General features: G+C 34.9%; 1 protein-coding gene across 1 annotated transcript; it reads left to right on the forward strand.

The window, feature by feature from the left end:
* Positions 1-1,404: 1,404 nt before the first annotated feature.
* Positions 1,405-16,764, forward strand: LOC121739325. The gene is made up of 2 exons (XM_042131717.1): positions 1,405-1,444; positions 14,352-16,764. The coding sequence occupies exons 1-2, from the start codon at positions 1,430-1,432 to the stop codon at positions 16,746-16,748; spliced, it is 2,412 nt and encodes an 803-aa protein (XP_041987651.1). The 5' UTR covers positions 1,405-1,429; the 3' UTR covers positions 16,749-16,764.
* Positions 16,765-17,538: the final 774 nt, after the last annotated feature.

Here is a 17,538-nt window from a genome sequence, read left to right on the forward strand (position 1 = left end):
AAAAATTTAACCCACTTCCAAGGTAAAAATAAATCTAAAATTCTTATTTCTGTACTTTACTTAGTTTACTTAGTCGAAATCTACAAACGGCACTATAATAAGGAATTATAATTATTTGATCCTTTTTAGATTATTTTTAAGAATTTTACATTTATTTTTACCTTGGATGTCGGGTTCAATCTTTTGTAAAAAAATTATAATTAACAAAAAATTGAACACGACTTTTAGATCATTTTAAGAATATTGTTTTTATCTTGAAAAACAATATTCTTAAAATGATTTCAAAAGTTACATGAAATAATTCTTATTCTTCATTAGTGCCTTTTTCAAAATTCGACTAAACCTCAACTTATTCTGTACTCAATTTTCATTCTTTTGAAGTACCGGCTAAGTTCTATGTCAAGTATCTCAGTTCAAGGCTGGTACCGACTCGACTTTAAAAGAATGAAAATTGAGTACAGAATAAGTTGAGGTATAGTCGAATTTTGAAAAAGGCACTAATGAAGAATAAGAATTATTTCATACTTTTTAGTATATTTTAAGAATATCGTTTTTACCTTGGAAGTCGGGTTCAATTTTTTGTTAAAAATAATAATTATGTTTGTGTTCGCATATCTCCGGAACTACAAGTCCGATTTTCAAAGTGATTATTTTTTTGTTGAACCTAGGTATTGTTCAACTTAGTGAATAATTTAAGTTTCATCAAAATCGCTTTAGTAGTTTTCGAGATAAGGCAATTTTAATTTTCAATTACATATAATTTTGAAGTCGGTTTTATTAACCAACTTCAAAAAAAGGACGTTATCAATAATTCGACGCGTATGTATGTAATATTTCCAGAACCCAATTTTCGTATATGTTAGTCTATATCAGCGTCTTAACAAATGTGCCAAATTTCAAAAGTGTATGTATATAAGTATGTATGTATGTATGTTTTTATGTTTGTGTTCCCATATCTCTGGAACTACCATTCCGATTTCAGTAATTCTTTTTTTGCTGAACTAGGTATTGTTAAACTTAGGGAATAGTGCAAGTTTCATCAAAATCGGTTCAGTAGTTTTAGAGACAGGTAGTTTTAATTTTCAACTAGGTACAATTTTGAAGTCGGTTTCATCTTTTTAAAAATAGAGTTATCTTTTTAAAATACTATTTTACGGAGGTATTATTTTGGGTCCTGGCATACATTTAGGCTATTTATCCTGCAAAAATGTCCAGGATGAGGCGCAAGTAGCGGACAACGTACAAATATTTTGAAAGAGAGAAAAATTGAATGCTTTAGTTATTTTGAAGAGCTTTCGTCTGTTACCGGTTTTGTGGCCTTGTACTTGTACGCATCGGCTATTTGGATTTCATCACACTATATAAGAGAGACCCCAAGTTTGGAGCGACACACGTCTTCTATATTGTAGTGGGAGTCGGTGGCTCCAGGATGTACTCTATATTGGTGCGTACTTACACCCTAAGTATCGAAGTCGTCTTGATCATTTAAACGCGCAATTTTTTTTCTGATTTTTTTTTAATTTGACGTTGACATTTATTTGAGTCATGACGGCTTATGCTTGCTTACAGATAAAAATAAAAAATAGGACAATATTTTTAATTGAAACGCTCTTAAAAACTTTTAACCGTAAAAACAGACCATAAACAGAAAAAAATATATCATTGTGATGCTAAGCGAATTACAAATTTAACTTGAGCGGTTTATAACAATCTGTTAAGTTTTCTTTAGTAACAAGGTGACAAAGTTTCATTCTAGTTGCAATTAAGTGATCTTTCTCTACAGTCTACAGGGTGTAACAAAACTAAGTGATAATAATTTAGGGTACGTATGTCGTATGAGTCCCCTATAGGCTATATTGAGTTCGCTGTGAAAGTTGCAGCGCTGAAAGAGTAACTTTTTAACTTTTGTATGGGAAAATTCCCGACGCAGTAGCGCTTGCCCATACAAATCACACAAAAATAGCTCTTTCAGTGCTGCTACTTTTACAATGAACTCTCTACAAAAAACACATACTTAAACACACTCTAAAGTATTATCACTTAGTTTTAGTACATTCCGTATAATAATTGACTTGACTGAATTAAAATTAAGAATAATAATATTGTTAATACCTAATCCATCATGACCAAAATAAGACGTGGCCTCGCGAAACTAGACCAAGTCGAATTAAAATCCTTGTTAATATAAAATATTATAATTAATGTCGAAATGTATCTCTTTGTTTGTCTGTTACCTCTTCACGCTTGAACATGGGCGTACCCAGGTAGCTTTTTTTATAAGCTAGGTGTTTATAAAGAATAATTAAAATATTGTATTGCAAACAAATGACAAAATTTCGACTTATTTTATTTTATTTTTATAGATGAAAGTACTAGATAATATACTTAGTATTGACGTCAGCATGATCCAGGGGGGGGCAGTCGCCCCCCCTGCCCCCCCCCCCCTCGGTACGCCCATGCGCTTGAACCACTGAACCGATTTAATTTTAAATTATGAATACACTTTAAAGGCCTGGGAAAGAAGTAAGAACATAGGTTAGTTTTAATCTCGGCAATAATATGGATGACCCCCGCGCTAAACGAATTTGGGCGCAACATCTAGGAGATAATATAATATACGTTTTGCAGTTACATCCATATTTTGATGCATTCTTAGGGTTCCGTACCCAAAGGGTAAAAACGCGACCTACTGAGACTTCGGTGTCTGCCTGTCTGTCCGTCTGTCTATCTGTCTCCGGGTTGTAACTTAAGTATGGTTATAACTAGAGAGTTCAAATTTTCACAGACTATGTATTTCTGTTGCAGCTATAACAACAAATACTAAATAAATTAAATATTATACCATACAACAAACTTGATTTTTCAAACATTTTTTGCTCGGTATCAATGATGACAACAGGTAGGCATTTGAAATTTTCACAAAAGCCTTAAATTTTACATGTGTACTTTAATAATTTATATTAACATTGAAATAAAATAAAAATTTAAGGGGGGCTCCCATAGAAAAAACACAATTTTTGGCCTATTTTTGCTCTATAACGGTACGGAACCCTTCGTGCGCGAGTCCGATTCGCATTTGGCCGATTATTTGATCCTACTTAATTTCGTAACCGTGACGTGACACAGAAGCGTCTTCAGCTGATATTATTTACAAGGATTTCTGGTTTAGGATCCGGGTGGCGCATAAAGTTAATACTTAATATACCTAGCGGAATAGAGAAACATAGGCAAGAAAGACGTCACTGTGATACATGACAGCAGCACTCTCTTTTTGACGTCCAGTCGGCACGTGCCGCACGTTGACAATTTAATCTAATAGAATTCATGTTCAATCATGCTTGTGTAAGTGTATACATACACATATTTTTACACACAGATGAAACCAATTTCGGTTTGGTTTGACAGCTCGAGATTGTTGCTCTATTCCGCTAGGTATATTAACTTTATGGGGTGGCGAAATGTTATCTACTAGCCAATGCCAGAGCCATACTTGATCTATGATACAAAGTTTACTTTAGATTCACACATTTTTTAGGGCTAGAGCAGTGGTACTCAACCCTTTTTTACGGGTCAGAAACACGTTTTGGTATCGGTGACGCGGGCCGCAACCATCAGGGTTAAAAAAATTATTTGAGTGACATGCAGCGGGAAGCAAGTCTGTCAAAAATGTCCGGCAGTGGGAGACGAGATTCCTAAAGTTATCCCCAAGAAAAAATTTACTTTGTTTAAGGTTTCGAATAATATTTATTTTTCACTTTTAAAAAAGGTTATGTTAGGCCTAAAATATCATAAACTGATTTTATTACACTTTATATAACAGATATCTGGTATACTGATGGAAACTTTTATAACTGCGGTACAAGTGGCAAAGACTCCACATTAATATTTATGTCATTTCGTAATGTGGCTTCTGATGATCCATTACCATTAGGAAATTATGGAAAACATTTAATTTAATTCAGAATAATTCAGAAATGTAACAAAACCGAAAGATTTGTTCACATTTCTAGATACAATTTTATAGGAACGGACTACGGTGTAGGTACTTTAGAGTTTAGACTTAAGAGTAGGTACTAACTTTCGTTAGTGCCCTCTGCTAAATTGCCAAAATTGGAAATTGACACGTTAGGCTGCCAAACCACTTTTGACCGCCGTACTCATATACATTTAATTATTATGACTAGAGATCGCCCAATGGTCGAAATTCGACCTTAGATTCAACGACATTAGGACTTACTACCTATATTTTGTAAAAAATATAGACTTTATAATTTTTTTCTACTCTTGTCTCTGGGACTTAGCTGATCTCCGACTGGCCGTGTAAGCATTGTCTAATAGTATCTTAGATTCATTAAAAAAATATATAATCCATTTTCAATTTGTCAACTTGTTGTCAACAGACTTCAACCATAAATAAAAGAGTATAATTCGTATGTAGTTATAGGTTTGTCACTCAAAAATCTGTCATTTCTCATGTGTGTGTGTTGTAGTGTGTGTAATGTTTTATTTGTTAAAAAAATTTATGATTAAAGCATAATTTCAAAATAATATTAGCTCGATGCACTCCTTCACCATATAAACTATAACTGTGAAAAATTTCATGCACCTACGTTTCCCCATTTTTCGTAAAAAGGGTTACAAAGTTTTTCGTTCGCGTATTAATTATATTATATTATGATTAACCTTTTTAAGCTTAAGTCAAAATTTTGAATTAATTACATTTAAGTACCTAATTAGTTCCATTCTGAGTGCGGCAGTAATTAGAGTGGTTACACGATCACAATTATACGATCAACCCCAAATTTCATTACAAAAATAACGTATAACAATATTATAGCAAAGCAAAGTACTATCAGAGAAGTTGATTCCTAGGCAGACTAAAATAGTTCATTCGACCTCTGGCGACCTACAGAAGCCTCACGGCCCCCTCAGGGAGTCGCGACCGACAGGTTGAAAAACACTAAATACTGCTATTATATTTTAAGGCTTATCCCTGAGAATATCTGATCAGTCTTCAGTCAAAAACCCTAGAGGTCGAATAGATCTCGCAACACAATATTTAAATCTTAAATAATGCGTTAAATATTATAATAATCAATAACAAAGTATGCATAATTAATTTTGTCTATTATGAGTCACTATCGTCATGTCAATGCCAAGATAGATTAATAATTATTAATTTATTGGAGAATTTGTAATAACGACTTTTCTCACATAATATTAGATCAATCTTCATTATTTTGAAGACGGTACCAGCTAAGGATGCTGAGTTCTTAGATGACAAAATATTTTAAATATTTAAGACTGGTACCGACTTCAAAATAATGAAGATTGTGTACATAGAAATAGTTGAGGTTTAGGAGAGTTATGCATAAGGCACATTAAAGAGTAAGAATTATTGAACACTTTTTTGTTCATTATAAATTATTATTGTTTTTACCCTGGAAGTCGGTTTTAATTTTTTGTTAAAAATAACAATTTCAATATTTTTAGTCATATTTAATAAGCTGGTTTTTGTACAGACTAATGTGTTATGCTTAGTGACTGGATCCGACAGCTCGCTCTTAATCAAGCAATGATAAAATTAATGTTCATACGCCTGTCTTTAAAGGCTCTAAAGTACTGTTCAGTGAATTTATTTCTATCATTACACTCAAGGAAACTCATCAGCTCAACATAATATAATATTATGCTCAAATATAACTATAATCGTCCTTATAAATTTTAAGGAGAATAACATACCTCATAGATCTTATGATCAAATTTGCTAACTTGGTAACCTAAACACCAAGATCGAATCATTTACATTGAAATATTATTTATTAATGTACTTGACATTTCATTACAGCCTTTTACTGAGCGCTATGTCCCGCGATTTAATTTTAACAAATGTAATTATGATAACCTTAACAACTATTTTAATAATATTGACTGGAATAATGAATCGAATGTTGGATCTTTGAATGAGGCCTTAGATAATTTTTATAATATATTACATGATTGCTTTATTCTCCATGTACCTGTGCGCCATCATTCTCTCAACAAACAGTACTATCCAATTTGGTATTCAATACCTTTAATTAAAATTATACGAGAGAAATGGAAAGCTCACCGTGCGTGGAAAAAACATGGCAACCCTTTGGACTATGATGAATTTTCCTTACTGAGAAAGAGACATCACAAGGTTTTGAGCCAATGCTTTGAATATTTTATATCTAAAACAGAGGAACACATTAGGTACTCCCCCAAATACTTCTGGAAATATGTTTGTTCAAAAAAAGGCATCATCAAATATCCTAAACAATTTACATTAGGCACTTCAAAGTATAATGATGGACAATCTATATGTTCTGCATTTAGTAGGTTCTTTGAAAGCGTTTTCACTCCTCCATCATCTGACTACCCTGACCGATACTATCATGACTCACATTACACAAGCTCAGATTCAATATCTAATATCACTGTTTCCACCGAAACAATCATTAGACAAAACTAAAGGTGCTGGCTGTGACGGAATACCACCGATTGTATTCAAGTCATGTGCGGATAGCTTAGGCCTACCTATTACAATTTTGTTTCAAAGATCACTCAAAGAATGCATCTTTCCTGACATTTGGAAGAGAGCACACATAATACCAATTATCAAAAAAGGAAGTAGAACATCAATTTCTAACTATAGACCCATATCTATCTTAAACACGATAAGTAAAGTATTTGAAAAATTTGTATTTAATCATATTTATCCAGTTTTATCCAAAGGGATACCTATCTCACAACACGGATTTTTAAGAAATCGATCTACGATTTCTAATTTATCTATCTTCTCTACTTATGTCTTACAAAACATGGAACGTGGTGGGAGGTGGACGTGATTTACACTGATTTTGAGAAGGCGTTTGATCGTGTGGATCACGGTCTCCTGCTCAAAAAACTCCATAGATTCGGTATTCACGGTGATCTGTTGCGATGGATTAAGTCTTACCTCTCTAAACGTTCACAGGCGGTCATTCTGGGAGGGTTTAGATCTGATTACGTTGTGATACCCTCTGGTGTGCCACAGGGATCGCACCTTGGGCCATTACTATACAGTGCTAGTATATTTGATATCAATAGGTGCCTCTCATATGCTAAACATTTACTTTATGCCGACGATAAAAAAATATATCTCTTAGTAAAAACTCGGTCAGATTGCGAACTCTTACAGCAAGATTTAAATAATTTATTCGATTATTACCGTAGAAATCACATAGCTGTCAAAATAGGCAAATGCCAATGTATCAGTTTCACACGCAAAAAGAATGTTTTAATTTTTCCATATAACTTTGGTGGCGTACCTATAGACCGAACTAACTTTGTACGGGATCTTGGCATTTATTTTGATTCCAAAATGCTTCTTACTATGCACTATGACTATATCATCGAGAAGGCTCATCGTATTATATTTAGATAATTCATGGTGACTGTTGGTAGTGATAATGATGATGATGAATGTAACTTGCATAGTAGCATATGCTTTTAGTTCTTAAACCAACTCCGAAACCCCCAAACTTGTATTTATAAGGAATCCGGAGTTCTCTTAGCACCTTCGGAACCATGTTATATCTTATTGCAAAATCATGCTTTTTGGTAGCATATGCTTAGGATACTTCTTAAAAAATTGAAGTCACTATATGTTTCCATATAAATTTTGAGGAGTTCCCTCGATTACTCATGGATTTATGGTGGAATGGTGGTGATGATGATGATGATTAATAAAATTTGCATAGTAGTATATGCTTTCAGTTCTTAAGATAACGCCGAAACCCTCAAACTTGTATCTATAAGGAGTAAGGAGTTCCGTTCACCACCTTCGAACCATGGTATATCCTGGTGCAAAATCTTACTTTTTGGTAACATATGCCTAGAATACTTCATATGAAACCAAAAAAATCATATGTTTCCATTTGAATTTTGAGGAGTTCCCTCGATTACTCATGGATCCCATCATCAAGTCACCACTTTTCTGAACACGGTACCAAATTGGAGTAATACCCTATACAACAAAACAAACATTTTGAAAATCGGTTCACAAACGGCGGAGTAATCGTTAAACATACATAAAAAAAATATATCCACAGCCGAACGTATAACCTCCTCGTTTTTGGAAGTCGGTTAAAAAGGTTGCAAAACAATTATTTAAGGTTCGATTTATATTATGCATAGTCTAACTGTTCACGCGGGAAACGTACAATTTTCCGCCATTAAAACCTTTCTGTGTTTTCCGGGTTAAAGTCCTATAGCAAGTGTAGGTACTGTACTATACAAATGTCATTTAAAACAGTTTCAGTGATTTAAGTGTAAAGACAGGAATAAAGAAACCACAAACTAACATCTATCTACATTTAAATAAAATTGGAGTGTCTGTTTGTAATAATTGAAAGACCCGTTTTTTACTAAATGCATATATTCATATATAGGGTACAGACACCAAAACAATTTTTTTTTACATTTTTGTCTGTATGTATGTCTGTCTGTCTGTCTGTTTGTTCCGGCTAATCTCTGAAATGGCTGGAGCGATTTTGACGGGACTTTTTTAGGCACATAGCTGATGTAGTAAGGAATAACTTAGGCTACTTTTTTACCAGCTTCCGAAAAGGAGAAGGTTATATTTTACTTTTTTTATAAAGGAACCTTAAAAAGGGTATTTTTGTCCGCGTCAGTAAAATGTGATTATCTTTGTTATCACATTTTACTGACGCGGACGAAGTTGCGGGCAACAGCTAGTTTCATAATAATATTAGTATGGTTTAAAAGTACTATGGCTGAGTATGGAGATATTGATTAGGCAATAATGACTATAACAAAAGAAAGTTCATTGTTAGAGTTCATCGAACTCCCCAAAGTCAGGGTTAAATTGCATAATAGTCGATGCACGTGTAGTAGTTAGGGTTACCGCTCACCTACGATACGACAAATATCAATACACAAATATAGACAATACGTTTTGCCGTAAGTGAATAACGATTTATTTAAACAGCGGCGTAGTTGCGTTGTCATTTACATAATAATTATTTTTATTTATTTATTTATTTAAGTAATACAAATTATAACTTATGTCTAATTGAGAGTGTACCATAAACCTGCAAGGTTTGTCTGGTACAGCTTAGAAAGTTCACCACGCCCAACATTATATCACTATAATCTAGTAATAAACTAATAAACAAATAAACTTATCCAATAATCTATTGACTAAAGTTATTCATCCTTCACGGGGAAGTACAGCTAATAACAAAGATAGTGTAGTATAAACTAAATATGATGTATTTTGCAGCTGTATCAGATCAATGAAATACCTGTTTCTAGATTTTTCTATTAATTTACGTGTTTTATTTCTAAATTTATTATACTCAATTCTTAACACGGCATTAGTTGAGTCCTTTTTTAACTGAATGTGCCTCGCGCTGGCTGATAATAATTTATTTTTAAATATTTAAAATAAAGATTTCAAAATTGGATTCTGTCAATTTTAATCGCATGTTCCAAAACACAAACAACAATACGACCAAAGAAGAACACGTCCATCGAATATGTCATATTTTTAAATTCGTAGGTAACAAGTTAACAACCCTAGCGACGATTTTCGTCATAATACGTCAAATTTAAAAATGTCAACATCAGTTCTAAGTCGGCATACTCTATCATTCTGTCTACTCTGACATAACTACAGCGCGGTGATCAGCTAGACAAGTGCCCAACGCAGCCGAGTAAACGTCTAATGAGTGTGTTTTAACAAAAATATGATCTAAGCAAGATCTGGTTATTTTATCTTTTAATTTTTCTAATCTAGTGTAGTCAGATATATCACTCGTTACACCACAGGCGGACATTTTATTCATATAATAATCACACATGTTATTTCTTTGTTTGAGGTCAATATTTATGTCCAATAGCAAGTATACATCAATATTAGTAAACGAGGGGTTATTCAGTATATGCTTAATCTCACTAATATATAAGTGCTTACTCTCAGACGGCGGTCTATATATTGCACAGATTACTGACGAATAATTGGAGTACGTGCTGATTTTACCTATTACCGATTCACAGTGAGTAAGCGTAACATGGTCGTACTCGTATCTAGAAAATGTATGACAATTTTTTAATGTAAACAAATAGTCCTCCACCTTTACGGTTTTTACGTAGCTCGCTGTGCAATCTATATCCGTTTATTTGGTACATATTTATAAGTTCATGCGATATATTTACCTCGGACAATACCTATTAATACATCAATACATAATTATTTAGATGACATAACAAACGGCAATAAACTAGAAAAATTTTTCTTAAGCGATCTTATAATATTAACATGCAATAACGAAAGTTTAATCATCTTCGAATTTATGTAAGAAAATTTCTTTCTAAAGTCATTAATATTAAAACAATTTTGTAACTCACAGTGACTCGATGATAAATCATGTCCAACTGGGTCTACTTTTACTGATTCATAGTAGCTACTTGTTCAAGTATCGTGTCGATGTCTTCCTCACATCTCGCGACGTAGGGCTTCCCACCGTCATCTATACGAGCAAGGACCTTTCCATCTTGAAACCATACGTGCTTGAACGTTGGCCGAAGTTTTTTTGTATGTTTTATTGCTTTTGGAAAGGGCTTTTCTGATTCGAACTGTAGAATTATTTTTGTCTAATGCAGAGGCGGCATCAATTCGGTTATTTACGGTAATAGGTTGCTTTTCTGCAGCCTTCACCCAGATTTCGGTTTCGATTATATTTGACAATCCTACATGTATTAAGCCTGGACGGTCTTGCCTTCCATTTAATCGCTTCATGAAATTTTTATGATCCATTTTTAAGGCGGCGGCCATTTTGACTCCGATGCTAGATAGATCTTCGTTCGGCGTTTGTGGAACTCCAGAAACTTCTAGTATTTTGTCTAGTAAGTACTGTTTTAGAGCTTTCATTTCTAGTTGTTGATGTGATTGTTCGTTTTTTATTTGTTTATACTTGTTCTGCATATGTTTTATTTCGTCGCCGTGACATTCCACAGGCTTGTATAATTCGTCTATTTTGCTACAACAAAGGTTTAAGGATCTTTCAAAAGGTTGAAGTTCCTTTTTCAACCCCTTTTAATTTCCTGCGTTATATCATTCAAAAACTTGCTGGGATCGAAACTACCGATACAATCACCAAGTTGTACGGATGAATCTTCCTCCTCGTCATCTGGTATAATAAAAGAAGACTTTCTACGTGGTGACTCGGCCTGACACTCGCCACAGGTCCAGTCTAGGCTATTAGCATTGCGTATTGCAGCGAGTTGTTTTGTGGTTAATCCTGCACAAGTTTGTGTAGCGTGCACAACCTTTGAACAGCTGAGGTATTCCAAACCAGGAATTATTTTGGTGATACTTTTATCACATTTATCACACTTTGTAGGCATTATTATTGTTATAAAACGTCACTTGACACGACTCACGAGGTTATTTCTAATACGCGTGATCGTAAAGCAACTGCGCACGGGCGGACCGCACTGCAGCGCGCGACGAATTAATAATACTTATATAATATAACAAAATAATAATCTATACTTAATCTATATTTTAATATTATAATTGGGAAGAGTTTGTTTGTTTGTTTGTTTGTTTGTTTGTTTGTTTGAACGCGCTAATCTCAGGAACTACTGGTCCGATTTAAAAAAAACTCTCTCAGTGTTAGATAAACCATTTATCGAAAAAGGCTATAGGCTATATTTTGTCACACTAAGACTAATAGGAGCGAAGAAATAGAGGAAAATGTGGCTTATCTCACGAACTACTGGAACAATTTTTCTGTTATTTGGCACAGAGAAGAAGTAGACCACGTGAAGGATCATAGGCTATTTTTGTTAACTAATTTGTCTGTGAAATATCTAATTTACGCGGGCGAAGCTGCACAATATACTTTTATGTTTTGCGCGTAAACTATTCAATCTATTTTTGATGGAATTTGGTATGGAGATACTTTGAGTCTCGGGATAGGACAAGAAATACTAATTTTGTCCCGGAAAATGTACGGTTCCCGCACAATAAACTTTTATGATTAACGCCTAAGCTATTCAATAGACTATTTTGATGAAATTTGGTATGGCAATACTTTCAGTCTCGGGAAACGTTAAGAGGATACACCAGGGGCGAGAAAAATTGAAAATAGGTATTTGAAAATGTATTGCTGTCTCACCAATCTCAAGTCTCCCACCGCAGAGCGCGATAGAGACAACACGACAAAAGTTCTAATAAAAGAACAGAAAATCTTCGATTCGTTGTCCGCTGATTCCTTCTCCAAAACTTGACCGATTTAAATACTTTTTTCATTAAGAATTAAAGCAGAAAGAAAAAGAATGTTTTATTTTATTTTTTTGTATATTCTAGCCAGTTTTGTTTTCTGGGTGTCTGAACACAGAGGAAAATCTGGCCATTTTTTGGGTTTTTGGACGTTCTTATCTTTTTTAATAATAAAATTATGAAAAAAGAGAAAACAAAGGGACATGCTAATAGTGGCCATAGATATTCAGGAAAAAAATCATAACTCTACCGGCATTATCCAGGGAGGAAACAGGGGACAGCGTTTGTATGGAAAAACGGCGGTGTGGACTCTTCTTAAGGGATACTTTTTATCCCGGAAAATATACGGTTCCCGCATAATAAACTTTTATGATTCACACCTTTAGGCGAGAATCATCAATAGATTAAATAGTTTACTATTTAGGCCCGACGCGATCAAACTTGAAGTTACACGAGTACCTATAACTATCATGAGAATAATTTTACTCCTTTAATTTACTCTAGGATATTATCGTTTGCATTTCACCAAGTTACTCAAAGAGTATGAAATAAAATGTCAACTGTCACGGTCTATTCTCAGTTTAAGTGGGCGACTAATCCCAAAAATCAAACATCGTCCTTCTCTCTTGACACTGACGCCCGTCTTTCATATGCCAGGTGAAAAAGAACGACGCTGATTCATCGCCAAATTAGTTTTTTCTCTATAACTCGATAAATATACAACACTTTAAAAATCCGCTAGGTCGATCACTCAATGATAGAATTTTATACAATGTGTTAAAATATTAACTTAGTTCAATGCACGGTTATGGCAATAAATGAAAAATTTGTGAAAATTAGATGCATCTTTGTGATTTTTTTCTATCGAGAAAATTTTAAGATATTGTGTTTTTGCTCAGATTGAATTCTCGGAAATATAATGTAGTATCTAAATTTAGGAATGAAACAATTCGGGGCTTATTTTCAAGTATAAAAATGAATAATAAAATCGACACTACGGATGTGATCATCTCTCTTGCTCAGGTATTTGTTTCTCTATTCCGCTAGGTATATTAACTTTATGGTCTAAACACACTAGGCCGAAGTTACGCGCGCAAAGTATTTTAAATTACCGATGACACACTATTCCGTCGCGTTCTGCCTGTAATTATATATATTGTATGCGTTTGACATTGCGGGCGTAATCATGCGGAATTTCCGCCGCGTAACTTCGGCCTAGTGTGTTTAGAGACTTATATTCAAGAGTCACTATCGACTGTTTTGCCGAAGTGAGCAGTGAGCATTAAGCCTTAGATGCAAGTTGCAAGCCCATTACATCATACGTGTCATGTCATTATGTCATCATGATGAAACTTAAATACTACAGGAAATCCGGTACTGTAACCTTGTGGGTGTGTCAAGTTTAGGCTTTAAAGTTAATAATATTCAGAATGTTATGCTTCTTTTTTTTTATAAAGTGGTTAAAAATAATTCAAACGCCGGCACTTCTGAGGCCGGCACCGATAACAATTGATGGTATTACATAACATTAATTCATAACATAACTTTAATTTAATAAATTTACTGATATTATTGTTTAAGTCGGAATCGTCTTTGAATTATTCAAGGGAAAGTACACCATACATTTTTTCGTGATAAATAGTATTCTACTATTTATCACAAAAAATATCAATAAGCAAACGGAGACGAAACAAGATATTTTAAATAACCAATTAACTGATAAGATCTAAGATTTTAAAGTTTATTTGCAGATCCTTTGACCTTTAAATTGCTCTAATGAACACTTGACATTTTATGCACAATTTAGGTATACAATTATTTATTACATATTATCAATTAAATATACGGAACCCTAAAAATTAGTAGCTGAATGATGACGGGCCTGACTCCGAATAAATAGTAGATAACATGTTTAAAAATATCATAGGATAAAAAATTATGAGCATGGATAAATCAATCACGGTGCGAATTCACTTTTTTTCTACTTCGCAGTATATTATGTATTTAATTTAATATTTAATCATTTTATTTTCAGATACTAGGGCTGACGGTGGGGGTTGCGCTTGGAGATGTGAGCCTGGGCTACCACTACGATAAACCGACCACCTCCTACGGTCTCCCCATCTACCAAGTCGGCGGCAGCAACAGTGCATTCAGCTCAGCATCAACCTTTCCAAGTGGCAACAACGCTTTCAGCGTTGTCTCCAACTATCCAGTAAACGGTGGCAACGTATTCTCCAGCAATAACTACGAGTACAGCGAGACATCGTCTTCCGGGTCCTCGAGGCCGAGCTCAGGATCAGGAGGTGTCACGTCAGGCTCGAACTACAACCTCCTCGGAACAGCAGGTAGCTCCGGATCAAATTCCCACTACAACACTGGAAGTTCCGGACACTACAATACCGGATCGAGTGACTCAAACTATCACTTAATCAACTCGGGTTCATCTGGATCAGGACTAAACTCCAATTATAACTTTGGAGCCGCCTCTACTGGTTCAGGACAGAACTCTAACTACAACTCTGGTTCTGTCTCTTCTACTTCTGGTCTGAACTCAAACTATAACATTGGCTCAGTGTCTTCCACCTCTGGATTGAACTCTAACTACAACACTGGTTCTTCTGGCTCTGGATTAAACTATAACACGGCGAGTTCCGTGGCATCTACGGGATCCGGAAACTACAACGCTGGTGGCTCCAACTACAATACCGCTGGAAGTGACAATTATAACAATGCTGGAAGTTCTAACTACAACGGTGGATCTTTGTCAAGCTCACACTTTAGTGGTGGATCTGGAGCTGGCTTAAATACCGGTTCCAACTACAACTACTTGCAAGGGGGCCAAAGTTCAGGAGTTTCCTATATTCCCAACTATCAAACAATCCCTTCTGTTTCCGTTGATACCAGCGCTCTTGACAAAATTGGCAGCTACTACCAAGCTGCAAGCTCTGCTAACCAATTTATTTCAAACCACCAATCAAGCCATGTACATAAGCAGGAACATGTTAATGTAGTTCAAAGTAACCAACCAGCCCAAGTTTTCAAGCATTATTACGTTCATGCTGCGCCCGAAGAACCAGAAGAACATAAACCACGTGCGCCTATTGTTCTGCCTCCTCCGCAGAAACATTATAAGATCATATTCATTAAGGCACCAGCGCAACCACAGCCGCAACCTCAGATCATAGCCGTGCCTCAACAAACCGAAGAAAAAACTATTGTATACGTTTTGGTTAAGAAACCCGAAGACGCTAAGAACATTGTACTTCCTAAATTCGACCAAAAGGCACCAACTAAACCTGACGTATTCTTTATTAAGTACAACAATAAACATGACTCACAGTCTCTTATTAACAACATAGTTAATGACTATAATAAAGGAGGCATTTCAGCTACTTTCTCTGGTGCCGGTACGTCAAGCTTAACATCTAAATTAGGAGAAGAAGATTCATCGGTCAATGAAGGTAGTTCGTCAAGTAGCGCAGTCACTGCAGTATCTGAAAGTGATCTAGATAGCACCATTCAATCAGTTTTTGGTAATTCAAATTCTGGTCAGTCTGACAGTTCAGTTTCCGTTAGCAGCGTTTCTTCGACTGGTGCAATAACCTCATTAGATTCATCAGCTCCTACGGATGTTTCAGCCTCGTCAGTTTCATCAGACTCGTCAGTTTTATCAGACTCGTCAATTTCATCAGATACTTCAGTTTCATCAGAATCATCTAACAATAATTCACCTTTGGAATTATCTTTAAATTTTGCCTCACAAACTAGTTCAAGCGATTCCATTATTAATGACGCTGAGGCAAACTTAGCAAGTAGCGCCGACGAAACGAGCGAGTCAAAACCTAGTGATAATCGTGCTGGTGATAACGCTAGTGAAAACAATGGTGTTTTTTCAATTTTTAATAACGTCCAAAATGGAATTTCCTCAGGCTTTCAAACTGTACCTACATATATCCAAAATGGATTTTCTTCAGGTTCGCAAAGTCTATCTTCTTACATCCCAAGTGGAATTTCTTCAGGTTTGCAAAGTCTACCCTCTTACATCCCAAGTGGAATTTCAAATGGAATCCAAAACGCAAATTTTGGAAACATTAATTTTTCAACCTTAAAACCTATTGGTAGTACCTTGACTGCTCTTATACCAGGATCTTCACAATCTTCAGGAACTGGTAATGTCCAGTCTGACACTTTGCTCTCTGGGTCAAACAAGTTTGGCTCCGACTTTAACTCTGGATTGGGGTCAAGCTCAAGTTCTACTTTAGGATCTTCTGGATCATCTGGGTTCTCTGGATCTTCTGGGTCCTCTGGGTCTTCTGGGTCTTCTGGATCTTCTGGGTCCTCTGGGTTTGGCAAATATCAATTCAACACCATTTCCACTAGTCAGGGCGTTCCCCACGTAACATATGGTGTGCCTAAATTTAGATCATAAAAGACTTTGCTATGTATAAGATTATATCCAATATTTCTATGATAATAATTAACAATAAAATATAATATTTTGCTACAATCATTGTTTTATTATTATACAAGGTGTAACAAAACATGGTGATAATAATTTAGGGTGTGTACTGTGTAGGCGTCGCTTGTATATGTGTATGCACTATGCAGCACTGAAAAAGCTTTTATTTTGCAATTTGGGCTGCATGCTCTCCGGGTCCGGCGTCATGAATTTTTCCATACAATAGAAAAATAGTTACTCTTTCAGCGCAGCTACTTTCACAGCTAACTCTATTCAGTGAAATACACACTCTAAAGTATCATCACTAAGTTTAGTTACATAATTATTGTAAAAACATGTTTATTTTTATTTTTTATGTACTTATATTTTTATGAAGTAAGTACCTACTAAATGATGTCCGCGACTATATTCGTGCAACAGAAAATTCCAGGGAGAGCACATAAAAAATTTACGTATTCTTGCGATATAAAATACCTAACTTTAGCTATATTATGTCAGTTAATAAATTTCATTGAAATCGATCCAGCAGTTGAAAGTCTTTTATAGTCGAAGTAAACAAAAAACTTATCCCGTATTATGGAAATGATAATCTATACTAATATTATAAATGCGAAAGTATCTCTGTCTGTCTATCAGTCTGTCCGTCTCGCTTTCACGCCAAAACTACCGAACCGATTGTAATGAAATTTTGTATACAGATAGTCTAAAGCCTGAGAAAGGACATAGGCTACTTTTTTACTGGAAAAAAAGGGTTGTAAGG

Source organism: Aricia agestis, chromosome Z, assembly GCF_905147365.1.
Source record: "Aricia agestis chromosome Z, ilAriAges1.1, whole genome shotgun sequence".
Lineage (NCBI taxonomy): Eukaryota > Metazoa > Arthropoda > Insecta > Lepidoptera > Lycaenidae > Aricia > Aricia agestis.